Source organism: Corythoichthys intestinalis, chromosome 18 (assembly GCF_030265065.1).
Source record: "Corythoichthys intestinalis isolate RoL2023-P3 chromosome 18, ASM3026506v1, whole genome shotgun sequence".
Taxonomy (NCBI): domain Eukaryota; kingdom Metazoa; phylum Chordata; class Actinopteri; order Syngnathiformes; family Syngnathidae; genus Corythoichthys; species Corythoichthys intestinalis.
The window spans coordinates 15,054,126-15,076,043 of NC_080412.1; the positions used below are offsets into that span (position 1 = coordinate 15,054,126).

General features: G+C 39.3%; 1 protein-coding gene across 1 annotated transcript in view; it reads right to left on the reverse strand.

The window, feature by feature from the left end:
* Positions 1 to 743: 743 nt before the first annotated feature.
* Positions 744 to 21,918, reverse strand: part of spns2 (SPNS lysolipid transporter 2, sphingosine-1-phosphate) — a 133,947-nt gene continuing 112,772 nt past the window's right edge. Inside the window, exons 11-13 of the mRNA XM_057820658.1 lie at positions 15,345 to 15,508; positions 9,672 to 9,718; positions 744 to 3,946 (exon numbers count right to left, since the gene is read on the reverse strand). Coding sequence (XP_057676641.1) covers positions 9,676 to 9,718; positions 15,345 to 15,508 — 207 coding nt within the window. The 3' untranslated portion in view covers positions 744 to 3,946; positions 9,672 to 9,675. The remainder of the gene's footprint in view (positions 3,947 to 9,671; positions 9,719 to 15,344; positions 15,509 to 21,918) is intronic.

A 21,918-nucleotide genomic window follows, 5' to 3' on the forward strand; every position in this document is an offset into this window, starting at 1 on the left:
CTTGGAGTAATAGCATATTTAATAAAAGTATAATAACGCCTCGGTCTCATAGAGCGCTTTTTAGGACACTCAAAGTGCCCAGCTTCTACTACATTAGGACATAAAACTACAGTAACAAAGTACACTCACCGCTGTCTTGCCTTCTTTTCTCCACTTCTGCTTTTTTTTCTTTCTTTTGTCGCTACCAGAAGGATAACTTGTCTTCATTTTGGGTATACGCCAATTAAAAAAAAAAACAAATCGCCGCTCACGCTCACTCTGAGTCACGTGAGGGAGGTGTGGGGAGTGTAGAGCGAGTGAAGGGAACTCAGACACAAGGCTTTCACTGGCACTTTCCCACTTGTCGCTGCGACAGTGCAGTAAAGCTGTGTGTGCTAAATCTGTTGGCCCTCTGGGGGCCCCTGCTGGCTAGGGGCCCTAGGCAATTGCCTCGTTTGCCTAATGGGTTGCGACGCCTCTGCATATACAGTACTAGTATACTGCCAGTGAATAAGTTAACCGTGCCCTTCTTAGTGTGCTGCTAATAAACTCGAAATCCATTTCAAATGGCATTGAGAGTTCATCTTTCATTGCCATTGATGGTGACAGACGTCCAATCCATTTTGACTGGGAGGGGCGGATAAACATTCAACTCTACCAGTCAAAATGGATTAGATGTCTGTGGCCATCAATGGCAGGCAATAACACAAAAAAAACCCTGCATGATGTAAGCTTTCATAAAAACACATAGACATAGACAGACATAGGTGATTAAATACTGTAGGTTTATTTGAATTACATCATGTGTAGTTGTGTACATATTCTATCAACCCCTGACGGGAGCATCACAGTTCAGTTCTAGAATAATATCATTTCACACTGCTCTTGGGTAAACCTGCCTGAAAATAAAATGAAACCTCATTTTCTGTAAAACATCAGAAATAGAACAGGTTTCTTTATATACAGGATTCTTGTACAACAAGAAATAGAGCATTCTCAACACATCACCACAAGGATGATTTACACAGATTTGCTAGATACGACAGATACTGAAGGATCGGTGCTAGATGGACTAAATTTGGCAAATCAATTCATGCCTCCGCGAGAGCGTGAAACGATGGAACGGAGACATTGGTGCTACGCTATTGTTCAAATAAATCCCTGAACATTAAATGTGCAAAATGGTTCGATTATTAAGAGGACGCGCATGTACAAATGCATCAGGTCGGACACAATCACATTCAGTGAGCTCCACGCAGCTAATCATCCAATATAATGAAATAACAAACTTATGATGCAAGAACTTAACCGCAAACATTTTTATAGCATCAAGCTAACCATTACTAAGTACCAATGGTGACAATGATTCGCTTGGCACTCTAAAATGTTGGCAGTTCAGAACTTGTTTCATATGTTTGCATTGTTTTATGATATTTTATTGATCTAAATGACAATGAATTTCATTTTTACGCAACCAGAAAAAACACCAGGGAGGAGGATCCTCCGTCAATCACGTCCAGAAGCGTACAGGCTCTGAATGGACACAGCTAAAGACTCCTGCAACATCCCTTTTATTTCTACATGAGGTCAACACGTCCACATTACATATGTTCCCTTGCAAACCTGAAAAGTGCCTATTGATTTCTCTTGCATGCCATGCATCTGCCTCAAAACTTAACTTGTATTAGTGGCTTTAGGATTTCGGGGGAAAATTGTATCTTCTGTAAAAATGTTTAAGCTGAATGAACGAATGTTTTGCATTTTATTTAAGTTAATTTTGTTCAACGTCAATCTGATTTAAAAAAAAAAAAAAAAAACTTTTTCAGGGCAAGTGACATATTTTTGTTAATTTAAAGAAATTAAAACAACCCGTTGAAGATCTGGAGTCCAGGTATGAGGACATCAAATTTTGGGTCATTTAGGCCACAATATTAACATTTGCTATACAAGTGATGTTTACATACGTGGTCCCCAGATCTCAATAATAATTATATATACTATATTTTTTATTCTTAACCATTGTTTTATTTATATATTTTATGAATAAATAAAATGATAAATTATTAAAACATCAACTGTGAATGCTTATCTTTCAGCACCATTGATGGCGCTAGGCGTGCAATTCATTTTGATTGCAAATTCACCCCTCCCGGTTTCCCTGCCAGTTTCTGTCTCTTGTTTTTATTGTCTCGAAACAATACAATTGGAACAAATTGCTAATTTTTGTGAACAAATTGGACATTTAGGCCATATCGCTCATCACTAACAGTGGCTGGATGTTATTCCATCCTGTGTAGGCTGGACTGGACTCAATCTTAAAAAAGATCCTCTGTGAGGGTATTCCAAACCAAGAAATTCTAAACCAAGCATCAGAGAGTGAGAAAAAGCAAGCTCACTGATAAGGCAGTGTGGAGAAAAAACTTCCCCAAAAGAAAAAAAAAAGTATTCCCTTTATACATCCCCAAAACACAATAATAAAATGTCATTTATATTTGGGGAAAAAGCATATATACATACTATAAATTATAAATTATATAATCCAGTGTCCCTTTTTATATGTATATTTTTTGTTCAAAACCACCCAGATTGAAATCATTTTGATTCTTCTGAAACAATCACAGGCAGTAACCTCTTTTAACACATAACTCACATAAAAAAAGAAAAATAAATCAACATCGCAGAAAAATAGCTTGCAGAACGTTCTCCCAACCCAGTCGTTTTCTGGTAGACGCCGATTTAAGTGCTCATCGCTAAAAAGGATACACGTACGAGGCTCGTCGGAAACAGCTGGCTTGCTCTGCGGACACGAGCGCTTTAAGGCTGATTCGCTGACCCGTGCGCGCTAACACTTTTTGGCTCTCCGATGAAGACTATGTTCACACACACGGCAAAGCCTGGCCCGTAATGAGATCGCGGCAGGTAAACGCAACTTTGCATTTGTCCCGAGATGACACGAACATCGCAGCATTTTTTTTTTTTTGTCACTCTGCCATGACCTTTTCAGCTTTGGTCTGTTAACAGGAGTACAGTTCACAAATAATTGTTAACCTTTTGTTTGAAAGGCTGTATAGCGCTTAGTATTGCACTGATACTGATACGAGTATCGGTACTGATACGGCAATAAAATGACGTCATCCGTATCGGCGAGTCCTAAGTAATAATTGCCGATGCTGCTGCTGGTCGACCTACCCAAGTTGGCCGCCAGCTACGCATGCCTCTATAAAATAAAGCAGCGTTTGTTGGTCTTCAAAAAATGAGAATAGACATCCAACGGTGTGGCATCCAATAGTCCTCTGCTGTGAATTTCAATGAGTTTATCACTAATTTTAATTCACATCAGAACGATCGTTGGACGCCACATGACTGGACACCCATGCTTGGGTAGGGTAACAAGCTGGTGGCCATGGCGGGAATTGAAACTAGAGCTCAAAAAGTAGATATTGCGCAGCATCGGGACGTTGTTTACTAGTACACCCAGATGACATCATTTTAGTGCCATATCGGTACCGATCGATATCGGTGCAACACTAATGTAAACATAGCGGTGATGTCATGAAGGTGGTCAGTGCAAAGTCTGAAGGAATGTAATGACACTATGGCACTTGGTGCAGATTGACAGCCGACGACTGACGGACAAGCAGACACGCAGACAGACAGGCAAAGACAGACAGGGCAGGTTCGTGGTCAGCATTCAGTAGTATGGCACCAGGAGATGTCAGAGGTCACCTTCGCTTTCTCCGAAATGAAAGTTGGGTGGATCCTCCGAGACAAGAGGTGAGGAGGACACGAGCTGTCAAGTCGGCAGGCTTCTCACAAGCTCGCGATTTCAGAGGCGTCTCCGAGGAGGGGCAAGACGCGCCCTTGTGTCCAATTAAGAAGCAGTTCCGTTGGTGTGTCAAGTGGCGTGGCAGTGGAAATCCGCTGCCACTTTGTCATCCCGGCTGTCGCTTCTTTGCTCGGCTGCCACCTGAAAGGATGAGAGAAGGCGATTGCGTGGTTAGTGCGTGTCCTCCTCACCATGGGTATGTAATTAATGTTGAGGTCCAAAGCTCCGAGGCCATCTGTTAGGACCATCCTGACACCATGGGCACCAGCCTGTGACCTAAATATTTCCTTTGCATCTAAACCAACACATGCTTTAATGCCCCCTCAACAAGCAACAACAATGCAAGACAAAGTGATGATTGCAGACATCAAATTTACTTATGTGGCTGCTATTAACGGCACTAGACGTCAAATCTATTTTGATTCGTTCATTCTCCCCTCTCAGTCAAAATGGATTGGACTTCTAGCCCGTCAATGGCCGCTGTATATGGGTTGGCCAAGTGTCTGTGACACAAAAAAGCATGTTTATTTCATATTACACGTGGTATTTTATGCTCCTGAATAAAATGGACTGCTTGATGTGTATGAAAGCGATTGATATATTCTTTCAATTTTATTAAATTCTGTGCCATTAAAATGAGTGACTTCCGGCTCTAGTCTCGGATTGGGGAAGAACGCGAATGTGACGTTAGCTGAATAACCATCTAACAATAAAGCCATTACTATATAGCATGCAGAAGGACTGCGGATTCCGCTGATTTTGCGGATTAATTCGTTTATTTTTTGCGTCACGCCAGCCCAGTGTGTTGCAGGCTTTTGTTGCTACACCAGTGAGAGTGGTGTGAGGCTTTTTGGATTTCCAAAAGGTCCTTGTTCACCGCTATGGCAAAAATAAGTCAGACGACCGAGGAACAAGTGGACGGACAAGGAAGTGAGTAAGCTTCTTGTTTTATATTAAGTTAAATACTGGGATCGTGGCAAACATTTTAATAAGGAGGTGGTTTGGCTTTTTGTGGGTGACAATACTCCCTGTCCACCGAGAAGGCCACACGGCTGACGACTGGCCTCTAGTTGAACACCAACCTTTGCCCTCTTTGCGTGCCAGCCCACAGAGCACTTTCCTTGGCTTGGCCTCGAGCAGCCCCCCGCTCTAGTCTCCGGTTTTCGATTGTGTAGAGTTCTACCCCCCTTGGTCCTGTTCGTGTGCCCACCTACATAGCGCTTTCCTCGGCTTGGCCCCAAGCAGCCCCCCGCTCCGACGTCGGCCAGTTTGTCCACCGAGAATGAGCTATTGTGTTCATTCCCCTCTCTCCCCTCTCTGGGCGACGAGCACTGCCTCCCCGCCAGGGCTGCAGCAGGACGACGAGCCGTAACTTGCTCGCTGCCGGGCCTTGGCTGATCGGTGTAGACAATCAACCCCGCTACCGTGGGAGAAATGAGTCGGGGTAGTTTTGTGTGATTTTTCCATTTTCGAAAGGCGAGAAAAAGACTTGGAAAAGCAGCTCGGTTCGGGTTAGCATGTCAGCTAGCTGTCACGCCTCCTATTTTGTTTACACTCTTCCCTTCGTCTCTGAAGCTGGGGCAGGGAAATGACAAAAGCCGGACTACCGCCGGTGGCATAAAATACTGTTCATGAGGTCCAAGAAGTCATCAGTTTTGACTATTATGCGGTAATTTTGCTCTGTCGTACTGAATAAATGCATTTTTAATATTTCATATTCCATTAAGCACAAGACTGTTATTTGTCAAGACCATACCATTTATTTAGCAATTGGGGAAAAATACTAAGATAAAAAGAATATCTTGTAAATATATTGGAGTAGAGAGATTGAAACAATGATGACATTTTGCTGCTCTCTGTCGCATTTCCCTTGTTCTGAATCTTCCCCCTCAATGGGCCGAATTCTAAATCAGCTGAAATCGTTACCCTGCCGACATCAGCATCCAGCTGGGGACGCTAGTGCGCTATAATGACAGGCGTGGTTAAATGGCAGATTAAAAGACTAATATCTCATCATCTGCTCTTTGCCAAATTGTTGTTTATAGTCGAATCGTCTCAAAATATGATTTTATTTCACATAATAATGCTATTTAATACTTTTTTTCCCCTGTCACAGGCACTTTAAACACTCTTTTAAAGCAGCATATTCCCTTCTTTGTGTTCTATTTCCCCAGATGGACTTTATTTAAGTATCGTAAACTCATTTAGTCTACCAATAAAGTGGCGTCGGCTCGTTTGAACTGTTCAAATCTCTTTCATCTGCTGAATACACAAACACAAATAAACACACGGGCAAAGCGGGGATAACGACATGAGCTTTTTCAAGGTGCCATTGCTGTGATGTGATCAGAAAGAAGGTGGCACGATCTGCTGTCTATTCCGGTCTGTCATTGGCGGCCTGTGTGCCCCCCGTACACAAATTACAACTGCTACTACAATGGGATTAGTGCCCCGGAGCTTGGCAGAGATCCATGCTTGCACACAATAAAGAATAAAGAATTTGGATACTGTATTTACAGTTTCTAGAAGCATTAATTATGGGAGGGTCAAACTCATCTTTGTTGCGGACCACATTCGAGTTATGTTGTCCTTCAGAGGGAAGGCCATTATATTGGTCAGCCCATATCAATATTGAACTCATTTGAGAGCCATTAACGTCCAATTCATTTGGGCTGGGAGGGTCGAATGAACGAATAGGAATTTTTGACTGAATTTAACAAATTTAATGTCCTATGTTGTTTTATTTTATTTTATTTTTTAATTAAGACTATTTTATTTCCTTAGGTATTTGCTTAATGTTGGCATGTGCTGATAACCGGTTTTAAGGTTTACCGTGGTATGAAAATGTCACGGTCTCAAAACCGCAAATATTTTCTGTCGTACCGGCCCTAAGGTATTAGCTATTTTTTATGTACCATAAATGCAGGGACAAATCCCTTGCTTGCAGCTGCAAGGCTCAACCCTCCCCCACAGGTTGTTGCTCAGTGTCAGTAAGTCAGCTGTCCTACACGATTGCTGGAGGAGGTGAAACTCCTGAACATTTTCCCCCCATCGATGAAAACGAAATCGCTGGAATGGTAATACTTCGGCTACAGAAAAGTTACAGACGGCCGCAGCTTAGAGAAGGAGGGTCAGCCGACATGTAAAATATGTTAGCGGGGGGGGGGGGGGGGGGGGGGCTGCCGAGAAGGCAATACCTCCAATATGATTTTGCATTTAGACAAAATTAAAGGTAAACAGTATAATTAACGTTTCCCACCAGCTACGAGAATTAACTCCAGCGTGTTTAGTGCGTCTAGCAGTGGTAAAACATGTCTGTCATGTCTGACAACTGTCTGTGTTAAAAGTGTATGTGTATAATATAAACATGAATAAAGTCATACACATGTGCTTTTTATGGAAAATATAGTGTATCACAAAAGTGAGTACACCCCTCGCATTTCTGCAGATAATTAAGTACATTTTTTAATGGGACAACACGGAAAAAATGACACTTTGACACAATGAAAAGTAGTCTGTGTGCAGCTTATATAATAGAGTTAATTTATTTTCCCCTCAAAATAACTCAAAATATAGCCATTAATATCTAAACCCCTGGCAACAAAAGTGAGTACACCCCTTAGAAACTACATCCCTAAATGTTCAAACTGAGTACTGCTTGTCATTTTCCCTCCAAAATGCCATGTGACTCGTTAGTGTTACTAGGTCCAGGTGTGCATAGGGAGCAGGTGTGTTCAAATTTGTAGTGCAGCTCTCACACTCTCACATACTGGTCACTGAAAGTTCCAACATGGTACCACATGGCAAAGAACTCTCTGAGGATCTCTGAGGAAAAGACGTATTGTTGTGCTACATGAAGATGGCCAAGGCTACATGAAGATTGCCAACACCCTGAAACTGAGCTGCAACACAGTGACTAAGATCATCCAGCATTTTAAAAGAGCAGGGTCAACTCAAAACAGGCCTCGGGTTGGTGGTTCAAAGAAGCTGAGTGCACGTGCTGAGCATCACATCCAAATGCTTTCTTTAAAAGATCGTCCCAGGAGTGCTGTCAGCATTGCTGCAGAGATTGAAGAGGTGGGGCGTCAGCCTGTTAGTGCTTGGACCATACGCCGCACTCTACATCAAATTGGTGTGCATGGCTGTCAACCCAGGAGGAAGCCTCTTCTGAAGATGGTACACAAGAAACCCCACAAACAGTTTGCTGAAGACATGTCAACAAAGCACATGGATTACTGGAACCATGTCCTATGGTCTGATGAGACAAAGATTAACTTGTTTGGTTCCGATGGTCTAAGGCGGCGACCAGGTGAGGAGTACAAAGATAAGTGTGTCATGCCTACAGTCAAGCATGGTGGTGGGAATGTCATGGTCTGGGGCTGCATGAGTGTTGCAGGTGTTGGAGAGTTGCATTCCATTGAGGGAAACATGAAGTCCAACATTTACTGTGAAATACTGCAGCAGAGCATGATCCCCTCCCTTCATAAACTGAGTCGCAGGGCAGTGTTTCAGCATGACAATGACCCCAAACACACCTCCAAGATGACCACAGCTTTACTGAAGAGGCTGAGGGTAAAGGTGATGGACTGGCCAAGCATGTCTCGAGACTTCAACCCAATAAGAACATCTTTGGGGGATCCTCCAGCGGAAGGTGGAGGTGCGCAAAGTCTCAAATATCCGGCAGCTCTGCAACGTCGACATGGAGGAGTGGAAGAGCATTCCAGTGGCAGCCTGTGAAGCTCTGCTCAACTCCATGCCCAGAAGAGTAAATGCAGTTCTGGATAAATGCAGTTCTGGATAATAGTGGTGGCCACACAAAATATTGACAGCTGACATGTTGTATGTTAATATTGACAACTTTCACTAAGGGGTGTACTCACTTTTGTTGCCAGGAGTTTAGATATTAATGGCTATATGTTGAGTTATTTTGAGGGGATAATAAATTAACTCTATTATATAAACTGCACACAGACTACTTTTCATTGTGTCAAAGTGTAATTTGATCAGTGTTGTCCCATGAAAAGACATACTTAAATATCTGCAGAAATGCAAGGGGTGTACTCACTTTTGTGATACACTGTAATTTATATGATTTTTGTTCTGATAATAATAATGTTAAGCTGTGGCTGTGGGTTTACACTCACATAAACGACTTCACTTATTTTAATTTTATTTAGAATATTTGTTATTTTCGGTTATTTATTATAATTATTTTTTTTCAATTTTATTTCAACTTAACATTATACTTATGTTCAAATTTGCTAGTATGTTTTGAAATATAAAAATCCTGTTCAATGGAAAAAAAGTGTTTTTTTTAACCCATATATCTTAAAGTAACACATTTTAGAGCTGTAATTACAATACCATGATACCTTGAAACCGTGATATTTTTGCTTAAGATTATTATACCATCAGAATCTCATACCGACACATGCCTAGCTTAATGCTTTATGTATATTTCTTAAATGTAAATTCAGGCATCAAGGAGTTACTTAATCTTGTTATTCTATACCGGCGACTACATTTGCTCCTCATTGTTCTACTTGGTAGACTTGGCTTCCGCTGCCCTTTATTGTCTTTTTTTCCCCCCTCGGTTAATAATTAGACAGCTTGGGCAACATGTGTGTACATCTGATAAAAAAAAAAAAATAAAAAAAAGTAAGGAAGCAGGGAAGGCTGCTCGTATGGCTCTTGATAAGATGCCAGTTAGAGGGTCAAATAACCACGCCAAGAATGTTAAACACCCTTTGAACACAATGCTACTCTTAAGTACAGTCATGTCATTTATAAGTCAGGACACCCTCATTCCATAGGTGTGTGAGCACAGGATGACAACAATGTTGGTGTTGAAACAACAAAAATTTACCTGATCACACCTTGACTGAAGTGGAGGGTCGAGAGAGTTGACTCAACCTGAAGAGACAAAGAAGAAATTTAAGAATTTGGATGGCACACAAAAATATGAAATACAGTTTGCAAAGAGTCATTTATTGAGTAAAACTAGTCAGTCTTGAAAGTGTAAATGCTAATATTTTTCACTTGTTTAGAACAATTAACTAATTGACTGCCATTGATGGCACTATACATCCAATCAAGAGGGTTAAGCCACAGCAAATGTTTCATTTCACTTCACGAGGCGTTTTAGTGTGGGAACACAAAGAGGCGGACTGACTGGAGACAAGACGTCAAGCATCAGACTGCCATCCTGTCTAAAAATGTCCATCTGTAACAGGAAGGAAGTCATTTCTGAAAGCGCAGGCAGCAAGGGAGTATGTCAATGTGATAAAATAAGAAAGAAGTCGTCATACCTTACCCATTTGCTTTATCCTTTTAAGGCCCTGAGCAGCTACCGCACCCTTTGTATTTACAATGAGGTGTTTGAAAAATAAAAAGTGTGGAAACCGTCGGCCACATGTGCCAGCTTGTCCCTGACAAATGTCAAGAGAATTTCTAATTATAATGCCCCATTTATTCTATTCTTTAGTCTTTTATTGGCTGCCATTGATATTTTGAATGGAAAGGATTGCAGCTGAAATGAATTCCAGAATACTAAAAACCTACAGGCAACACAGGAATCAATAAATCCATGTGCTATGTCCTCTACTGCCTAATTTTAACCTGCAGAAGGCTGCCCTCTTCAACCTAACTCCTAAATATAATCCCGCAATTACCGTATTGGCCCGACTATAAGACTGCCCTGATTATAAAACGACCCCCTCTTTTTCAAGACTCAAGTTGGAAAAAAAACTTTTGAACACCAAATTCATTTTTATACAGAAAATAATTACAGTACATCGGAAACAAATGATTATAACAATATATTTGAAAGAAAAAGCAAGTTATTTTGCCTCGTTCAAATCTAAATATCTGAACATTTAAATATGGGTTAGGGTTATGTGAACTAAAGTGCAATCACATTCGTAAATGAATGGCTTCTGGTTTTTTAAATGTAAATAAACCAATCTATTGTGATAAAACAACAAAATTGCAATAACTGCATTAACCATCAAAGTGAAGTCTAACTTTAACTGGAGTCTTGAAACAAATCTGAATAAGGAAACACATTGCAATAAAATAATGCAAACTGGTTCAACTAGTAGCTGAGATCTGTCATGACAGAACATCGCTTCAATGATATCTGGGGCCATCTAGCGTCGTGAATGGGGAGAGTAGCTGAGATCTGTCATAACAGAACATCGCTTCAATGATATCTGGCGTCATCTAGCGTCGTGAATGGGTATAATGTCTAGACTGCGAATATAAAACGACTCTTTTTCAGTCTTATTTCAATGCAAAAAACACAGTCTTATATTCGGGCCAATATGGTAATTAATTAGATACAATCTGATTTGAAAAAAAATAAAATAAAAAATCAGAGGATTGATAGAAACTGGCATAGGAATCCCAGATGATTATATCATGTGATTGGAAATCGGGTGCAATCACGTCATTTTTAGAAGATGCTGTTTTTACGTAAAAAAAAAAAAAAAAAAAAATTAAGAAATGACCATTCCAGGGTACCCTGCCTCTCGCCCGGTCAGTTGGGAAAATGGATGAATGCATGACTACCCCTGACAAGTTAATTACACACTAGCTAAAGGTATTTATGCTCAGAAAACATACTGTTGCATACCTCACATAGCCTAAAACATAGAAGTCCCCTGCACAGATTTGCGCAAGACATCTGAAAGAAGAAAAACTTCAAGAGCAGCAGTTCTTACATAACCTTATCTCCTCAGGGACCAAGAACACTGACAACATGTAGGACTTTGTACGACAGGGGTTGTTCCATGGTTGATATTTATAGATTACATTCACGCTATAAAGCCTCTGATATATAAATTCCAAGTGACTTTCCAGAGCACCGTTTCCCCTTCTTTGAGTATGTCGTCGGATACTTAGCTATTTATAAAAGCAGCGAAGCCGAACTACTATACTCACTGTAGCGTGTCTATTTCTAGCTTCAAGGACTACTTTTTAAAAATTTATTTCTAGGCAGCTGGCTTTTTTTGGATACACTGTTTCCATTTATAGCTCAGGTTTATTGCTTGCCCCCAAACTCACGCATTGCCTGCCATTGACAATAATAGACATCCAATTCATTTAAAACAGTGAATGCTCATCTTTCAGTTCACTTGATGATGCTAGATGTCCAATGCATTTGGAAGGAGAAAATGAACAAATGAGATAAATATTGCATAAGTTTCCAGGTTGAATTTGTTTTGAGCTTTCTCTATCTTTTGGTCTTATTCTCTATTAAAAAAAATTAGGAGGGAAGATTGTTCGATTGCTGCCAGACCCTCCCAAGCCAAATGGATTGGATGTCTAGTGGTGTGAATGGCAGCCAATGAGTTCAATGAGCGCCCTATCAAGGGGTAAACTGAAAAAAAAATAGTCTATTTGTAGTTGTAAGAGCTTGAAAGCCATTGGGAAACGCTTGGGAGAGGTTCGTGGAAAGAGAGTTATGTACAACACTTTGATGTACTCCTGCTTTCAGGCTACCCTCCAAGCTGTTAATATGTCCTCCGTGTATTGTTAAATGTATAATTTTACTGAGGCTGTTGCTGTGGTGGAGGTTGACGGCTGCCATAAGTAAGCTATGATGTGGTTTCTGTGGGCCCTACTCCTGGAAAAAGCCAACACATGCAAAACAATGACCCAATATATTGATAATAACTACTTGTCTACTCTTGTGATGAAACATTTGTATTTTCATTGCATATAAGCAAAAGCAACTCGTTTAAAAAAAATGTACTCATTTTTGAAGTGGCATTTTTTTCCCCAGTGTATTTCGAGAGATCAACATACAAATTTAATTAGTTCTAGGACCTGGTTTGTAAGTCACAATGGTCGTATGTTGAGCAGGATTTTCCCATAACAATACATTATACAGTGATCCCTCGTTTTTCGCGGTTAATGGGGACTAGAACTCGTTGCGATAGGTGCAAAACTGCGACGTAGCGACCATAAAAAAATAAAAATTGTGTTCATTGTGTTTATTCAGATTTAGCATTGGAAAGACATATACATATTTATTAGGGCTGTCAAAATTACCGCGTTAACGGGCGGTAATTAATTCTTTTAATTAATCACGATAAAATATTTGACGCAATTAACGCACAAATGCTCCGCTCAAACAGATTAAAATGGCTGCACAGTGAAATGTGTAAAATTGTTGTGTTTTTCTGAGTTTTGGTGCCCACTGCTGGCGCTTGGGTGCGACTGATTTTAAAGGCTTCAGCACCCATGAGCATTGTGTAAGTAATTATTGACATCAACAATGGCGGGCTACTAGTTTATTTTTTGATTGAAAATTTTACAAATTTTATTAAAACGAAAACATGAAGAGGGGTTTTAATATAAAATTTCTACAACTTGTACTAATATTAATCTTTTAAGAACTACAAGTCTTTCTATCCATGGATCGCTTTAACAGAATGTTAATAATGGTAATGCCATCTTGTTGATTTATTGTTATAATAAAGAAATACAGTACTCATGTACCGTATGTTGAACGTATATATCCATCTTGTGTCTTATCTTTCCATTCCAACAATAATTTACAGAAAAATATGGAATATTTTATAGATGGTTTGAATTGCAATTAATTGCGATTAATTACGATTAATTAATTTTTAAGCTGTAAATATATATGACATGTTTTTTCACTTTTTTCCCAAAGTATAATTAAAAAAACATATATATTATTATATATTAAATATATGTTTTAATAAATGGTATGTAAGCTCTTCAAATGTAATTATTATGAAAAGTTTTAAATGTTACTGTCCCATCGAATTGTTTTTAAAAAAGAATAAAGCAGAAGAATACTTGGCTTTATTAATTTATTCATTGAGTGAGTCCTATCAAATCTGCTCAAGCTGCTCACTTACACACAATGACTCGCCACAGCAACTGTTTAACAAGTTAAACAATGATTGACGCATGTGGCGCTTTGAAGTACGCTTCTCTGGTAAGATCAAACATTACCTGCTGTCAATCATGGTTAATTTTAATTAGCAACTCCAGTGGACTCACTGCCTGACCAACAAAGAGCAGGGGGAGGGAGGGAGGTAGAGTGAGACTACGCGATCGGCTCGGGACAGCTCATCTGTATTTAATTTATTTTTTCTTGAAAAAAAAAAAATCTGTGATGGACTGAGTGCGCGAAGTTTGAAGTGCGAAATAGCGAGGGATCACTGTAATTCAATTAATTCGTTCCACAGCCCAAAACCTACAATAAATCCTTCATGAACACTGCAGGTACAATTACAAATAGCAATTACACATAACAAAACAAATTATAAATGCAAATCGGAATAAAGAATAATGATAATAATAGTAATAATGTAACAAATTGGGTTCTTATATAGTGGTTGTGTTTTGCATGCTGTTCCTGAACGCACTGTGTGACTGACGAGAGAGTGAGAGGGATGTGGAAGAGTTTTTACTTTCACTTTTCATAATAAAAATAATAATAATAATAATACATTTTATTTCTAGAGCGCTTTTCAAACACACAAAGATGCTTCACAAGAGACATGGAATCACAGTACGATAAAAAGGTATTAAAAGGATAAAAAATTAAAAGCACAATAAAAAGAAGTACAAATATATGACAGCCAGGGGTTATGGTGGGTAAGAAAGAGTGAACAGGTGTGTTTTCAGTCTAGATTTGAAAAGTGATAGAGTAGATATGCTGCGGAGATCAGGGGGTAGGGAGTTCCAGAGCTGGGGGGGCGCAATGACTAAAAGCTCTGGAACCAAAGGTGGAGAGGCGGACACGGGGGACGGAGAGGGGAGGAATAGTGGTAGAGCGAAGTGAACGGGTTGGATTGTTTAGACGGAGAAGATCGCAAAGGTAGGGAGAGAACATTTTCATGTTCTCTTGTTGTTGGCGCCGGCTAGAGCGGACAGTAGTTGTGTTGTGTTGTACAAGTTCTGAAATAAATTATTAAAAACCTGACACTGGCGACTTCCTTGATGGTGTTACAATACTAATAATTGTCTCCTCAACCTGGCGAACAGAGGTTGGAGGAGGACCATCAAGATCGTAGACATATTCCGGCCGTATTGTCATGCCAGTTCACTGATACGCACGCCACGCTCATATTTTTCTATCATTTCCATCTTCATTTCAATGGTGTAACATTTTTCCTTTTTTCACCATCTGCACTAACCTTCATGGGACACATTTTGATTTCTCTCACAAGAAAATCTGCCGTGCGTCCGTTTTGCAGGAAAACAATGAAATTGCGATGCTGTCATAAAACATCGTGTTTCCAGCATATCGTCATATGTCGAGACCAACAACGAGTCAAATTTTACGTCGCATGTCGAAAGGATCGTATGTCGAAGTACCGCTGTATTGCAGTTTTATAAATTTTGGCTGGCAAGCGCATTGTTCTTAATGTCAATAAATATTTAATGATGTGCTAAACCCAATCTCTCAGCACAGCGCTGTCTCGTAATTTGACGTTAAGTATGTGAAGTTATGCAGATGCAACTGTGAGGGATTTTAATTTTCAGAGCTACTTACTGATTCTGAGCCTTCTCCCGATCATCCAGGAAGAAGAGCGCCGTGGCCAGGAAGAACATGCCCCCCAGGACGATGATGAAGGGGCACAGCATGAGGGCGTAGCCCAGACTGAGGAACTTCCATAGCGCCGACGTCGCGTAGCTCTGACGAAGGCTGTCAGAGATCTGATACAGGCGGGAAAGAAAAGAGGGTTAATGTCAGTGAATCTCGCCAGAGCAGTTTAAGCCCTCAAAAGGGCACTCATTGAAGTCATTGGTTGCCAATGACCGCGCTAGACGTCGAATACATTCTGACTGGGAGGGGCGAATGAATTAACTACATGTTTTAATTAAAAACTTTAAAAAATACATATATATTTTTTAAATGAATTGATAAATTGTATTTTTTATAAAGCTATATTTGCGAGAGGTGGGATGCTGAAAGTGCTGCAGCACCTCCTGGTGTTGGGGAGCAAGAAATAAAGTTTTGGTAGATTATTTTTCATTTCATTTTTTCATTAAAAATGAAAAAAAAAAAAAAAAAAAAAACACTTTGAAACAATAGCGTATTTAACTTTGGGGATTAAATTTATATGTTGGAAACGTTTTTGTTTGTTAATAACATGGTCACCTTGCTTGCTACCAGGTGACGTTGAATAAGTTGCTACAGAAAAGTTAACTGTTGACAGAAGAGGCGTTAAAATGGCGCAAAAATGTTTTTTTTTTTCTTTACAAAAACAGAGAAAATTTCTAAAATTCAATTCAAGGTCAAAAATGAATATGAGTACTATGCTAGTTCTAAAATAGTGCCCAGCGAGGAAAAGTTAGCTGTAGATTTAGTCCGTGGAGTTCAGAAAGGAAATCTATCTTTGGTGTCTTCAATTAGGTAAGACATGCTTGCATTGAAGCTATATTATTATTTTGTGTTGCTCTTGAGCTTCAGCCGTTGGTTCTTCGTGTGCAATTGACTTGTGACCTTTTAGTTTTCAAACATGTTCGTGTGTCTTGCAGCGTCTTGCATTATAATACACGGACACTTTTATTTCCAATACAAAAACTCTAACACACACTGTAGGTGAAATAGAATGCTGTCTTTGTAGTAGCCTACTAGTACATACGTAAATTATCCAGCATGCGTGTGTACTGCCATTGTGCACTCCTTGTATGGAGAAAACGCGCGAGAAGGACAAATTTGGACCAAAACTGCTGTTTTTGGATGGTAAAAGCTAAAAAAGATCTTCAGCACCCCCTGCTGTGAGTGACTTCCAGTGCCCGTCTATATTAGCTATTGGGGGCTTTAACCAGAGAGCATTTCTGTTTTTCTTATTTTCACTTACATTTGATCAATTATTTATTTATATTAATTTTTTTTATTCCTAAAAAAAAACCAAAATGCCCCCCAAAAACCCAATAACATAATTACATCGGCCAGCATTTTTCAAAATTATGTGTTTTTTGCATGTTTTTTAAATTTATTTTTTATTATTTTTTAATTAAAAAAAAAAAAAAAATCATAATATTATTCATAAAAATCTTGTTTTCCGTTCGTCTTTTCCCATCAGGGTTCGCCACAGTGAATCAGAGTTCTGAGATCAAAGGTTCAATCGCAGGCTCCGGCCTTCCTGTGTGGAATTTGCATGCTCTTCCCGTGCCTGCGTGGGGTTTCTCCGCATACTACGGTTTCCCTCCACATTACAAAAACATGCATGGTAGGCTGATCGAACACTCTAAATATTGTCCTTAGGTATGAGCGTGTGGGTGAATGGTTGTTCGTCTCCTTGTGCCCTGCAATTGGCTGGCAACTGATTCAGGGTGTAGCCCGCCTAGTACCCATAGTTCGCTGGGATAGGCTCCAGCACCCTCTTGAGAATAAGCGGCTCAGAAAATGAATGAATGAATAATTAAAACCTAGCTTCTACATATTTGAACATCACATTTCGGATAATGTAGTCCAAATGTGTACCCACATATTGTGACATATTTGAAGGCCAGGTTTTAAAGCGGAAGAATTTTTGACATTGGGCTTAATCTTCCAGTTAGCGGGGGTTAAATTAGTCGGTTGAGTTGATTTCAACAAATTCCATGCAGTTTGTTAGTTATTTTTAATTTTAGGGCTCTGGAGTGGCTAAGCTAGCGCGAGTCAGTGGTCCTTTCCTAGCATGCCAATAAAAAACGATATTAACAGATCTTACATATTCAAATAAATTCAAAATGTAGATCGTTGTTCAAAATACCCATGCGGCCTAAACAATGTCACACCAAACTGCCGTAATTCATTTATTTCGGCGGGACTAATTTTTTAGATGGACAATGCGACCACAATAGAGATGAGTGCTTCGGCCACTTGTGCTCATGCTGCATTCGAGGAAGGTGGGAAGTCGGACTTATCCCACTCGGATGGTACCAGTTGCAACCTCAAAGTGTTCCAAGTGTTTTTTATTTTGGCCATGAAAAGACATGTTGACCTCCGGCTTCTCGTAGGCGATCAAATACTGGAGCAAAAAAAGACGGCTAAGGTAAAAAGAACACACTGTAAGCTGCCTTCTTTAGTTTTACTATTGAAGGGCCGTGCATTTTGTCAAGTGACGTCTGATTGAAGCAACTCGTGAAGTCGGGGTACTTTTTTTTCTGACTTTACGACTAGGGCCCCCCAATATCGAGTGGCGTTCCAATGATTTATCCTAGTCGTAGGTTGGAAATTTTTCCAACCTTCCTCAAATGCAGCACCAGTCTACAGAGTCTTGACTGAAGAACGGCAACACAGTGAAATGTGCAATTAGAGGCTGTGGAAACAGACAGAAGAAATGGGCAAATGAGAGTTTCCACAAATTCCCTATGAAGAACAAGGAACAATACAAACTGTGGATACTTTTTGTTGGCTACGACATAAACACAACGGTGGAAAAAATATCACTCCGCTCTGCAGCCTGTTACCTACAGTTACTGTTACCTACCTACTGTTACCGGATTACAAATGTTGCTGTTCATACTGCAGTTATTGACATGCAATGGCAAGTTTTAATAACTTCATCCTGATAACATAGCCAACACTATTGATTGCATGGGTAATCTGTGATTTTCATGCGTGTATTTGTTGTTTTTTATTGGTATGCTAGGACGGGCTCATTGACTCGTGCCTAGCTTAGCTATTCCGGAGCCCTGAACTAAATAAATAACTAATTAAATGCACGGAATTTGTTAAAATCAACTCCACCGACGAATTAAAACCCCACTAACTCGAAGATGAAGCCTAATATCAAAAATTCTGAATTTCCCCTTTAAGTGGTTTTTGTTTTTTAATAACCAAAAATAATCACTTGCGCTATAAAGTGTCAACATACTCCAAATTCCATTCTCAAGGTAATTCACAGGGCTTGTAAAGCTCCTTATGGGAATAGATTAAATCAACAAACAATTTCACAGCTAAGAGCACATACATGATATGTGCTGAAATCACACCTACGGGAAATGACGCTTTTGCTTTTTTTGGAGCATTCGTGAAGTCGAAAGTAACCGATATCTCTATTCTCGTTTCAAATATTTTTTGATGCTGTTTTGAGTTTAAGACTCTTAAATTCTTCCAAACCGGAAATTAACCTTTCCTAAACCATTCCCACTGAGTTGGAAGAAGAGAACTGCCCGATTGTCCTCGTGAGATGATAAAGTAGGATTGAAAAGAAAATAAGGGGTCTCGCCCAACCCATGAGTGATAGATTGTTAGTCCATATAGTGCAATGGCATGGGAATGGACTATATTGAAAGAATAACACCAAGAGAACAGGCCTGAGTGTACCTCTGTTCATTTCTTAAACGCAGTCAAAATGTGATGGAGAAAGCAGCTGCTTTAAATAGAGCCGTAATTATTCAGAGGCATGCCAGGCAAGGACAAGACCTTCTTGTTGGCCACGGAGACTCTCAGAGGTCAAAAGCTACCGTTGGCAGAAGTTTATTGATTATATGGTCACATCAGAAAAAGGAGATTTTCTATGGAAATCTGTAAGATCATGTATGCAGATGAGGATATTCCTTAGGTGTGTTTCCTGCTATAACTGCCCTTAGCACATTCAGCTTTGCTAAAAATACATAAACAGCTGTCTGACTAATTATGATACTTTTTTCCTTAACAGATCGCTGAGAGATTGTTCTCCGCCAGTGGCCGTGTCACACTCATATGAGACCATTATGTGCATTGATGTGAAAACTGCGTGCGCTCATTGCACACAAAGCGACATATTGGCGAAAGATTGTGAAACTTTACTCCCCATCAGCAGAATTGTGTCCCTTCTATGAAAGGTGTGAAAGAAATATCATGTCATTTTTTAAAAATGTGTTTTTATTCAAAGTTTATCATTTGTCCTCAGCGAGAACAAAAGACAGAGAAAGCTCCCAAAAAGTTTAACCCCTTCGAGGGCACTTGTTGAACTCATTAGTTAAGAGCAAATTTCTATTTTATTTTTCTTTCTTTCTTTTTCATATACTGTATTTTTCGGACTATAAGTCGCAGTTTTTTTCATAGTTTGGCTGGGGGTGCGACTTATATTCTGGAGCGACTTATGTGTGAAATTATTAACACATTATTATATCATTTCACATGCTATTTTGGTGTTTTGGAGTGACACTGATGGTTTGGTAAACTTGTTAGCATGTTCTTTATGCTATAGTTATCGGAATAACTCTTAATAGCTAAGTGACGTTAACGTACTGGCCACGTTTGCATTTCGTTGTTCATGCATCACGTAACATTATCACACTGTACTCTTATTCAGCATGTTGTTTCCATTGTATTTTTATTTTAAATTGCCTTTCAAAATGACATATCCGTTCTATGTGTTGGATTTTATCATGTAAATTTCCCCCAAAAATGCGACTTATACTCCGGTGCAACTTATATATGTTTTTTCCCTCTTTGTTGGGCATTTTATGGCTGGTGCGACTTATAGTCCAAAAATACGATGCTTATTTATTTCAAATAAGGAGGAGGAATTCATTCATAAAATCAATTTATCGGCTAAAAGAAGAAAAAAAAGCTGAATTGCAGCTTCCTCTTTGCGTTATTCAATCACAAGATCAGCGCCAGGCTACAAGGCTGATTGTGTACTGTATCTGTTCACTGTGCACAGTGAACGTCATGCTGACTCCATTGCACTTGTATGTTAAACCTCAGTTTAGGAATTGAGGCATGGAGCTATGACGCATTTGGAGCATTGCGGCTCTTGTTGGGCAGTGGTGTGAAATGCTGGAACTCTCACTGCTGCTGGCAGATGGAAAATATTGGATAATTTGGTTAAGACTGCTGATACAATTACATTCCACAGGATGCTAGGTAAGGCTGGATGATATGGTCTAAAAATAAAATGTGTTTTTTTCCCACCCAGAATCTGATTTTTGATTTTCCAAATGGTGAACAAAAGCAAAACCTCTGTCTTGTATATATTTTTTCTATTATGCTAATACAAAGTAACAACTTCACAAAGAAGCAAATGTCCAGAGGTGGGTAGAGTAGACAAACATTTTACTCAAGTAAGAGTAGCGTTACTTCAAAATAATATTACTCAAGTAAAAGTAGTCATCCAAAATATGTACTGAAATACAGGTGAAAAAGTATCTAGTGAAAAGAATACTCAAGCACTGTAATTTTCGCATTTTTTTGAAGCGGCAGTTATCACCCTTCCCCTTCCGGTTGATGTGTACTATACCTGAGCTCTTTCCCCTCCTCAAAAAAGTCACTAGTATGGGAGTACTTTGGCTCCCGAAAAGAAACAGACGGCCACAGTTCAAAGGAAGGACAGCAGGACCGCCAACATGATTGACATTTATGTGAACATCATTCCTCACTTAACACAAACTTTAAGGTAAGTAAACGCTGTCATGAATGTTTGCCACCAGCTACGAGAGTTCACTCCAGCGTGTTTCGTTTGTCTAGCGATGGTAAAATAAATACTATAACGTAAGCTTGTTAATGTGGCTAGTTAGCATGCCAAGATGGCTAACTAGTTTCTTCTCTACCATTAACCTACTTTTGTACATCTGTTCAAAATAACCTTTTCATAATACAGCCAGTGGTGATATTTCTCTTTGATGACTTTCTATGTTGAGAGACGGTGTGTGTGTATAATGTGTAATTAATGATACGAGTCATACACACACGCAATGTCTCTTTCTCTCGCTCTCCATTAATAGTCAACTAATTTATATTAATAGTAGTAGTGGTATGTGTTTTACATAAAATCATTTTGATCATATATTGAAGTCCAGTTCGTTTTTTTTTTTTTTTTTTGTTCACGCTCTGATGTTGAGCAACTTGAGCTGTGGCGTTAGTCTATGAGTTCTATATATTTCAATTTTATTTAAAATGTTTCAGTTATTCATTTTTTGGTTATTCATTTATTTTTAAATTTATTTTAACATTGAACTCATGTTGATGTTCCAATTTGCAAATATGCTGTGAAAAAAAAAAATCCTGTTCATACATCTCAAAATAAAACATTTCCAGACTATAAATTGCAATACCGTGATACCGTGAAACCGCGGTATTTTTGCTTAAGGTAAACATACCGTCAAAATCTCATACCGGCACATGCCTACTGTAGAATAAA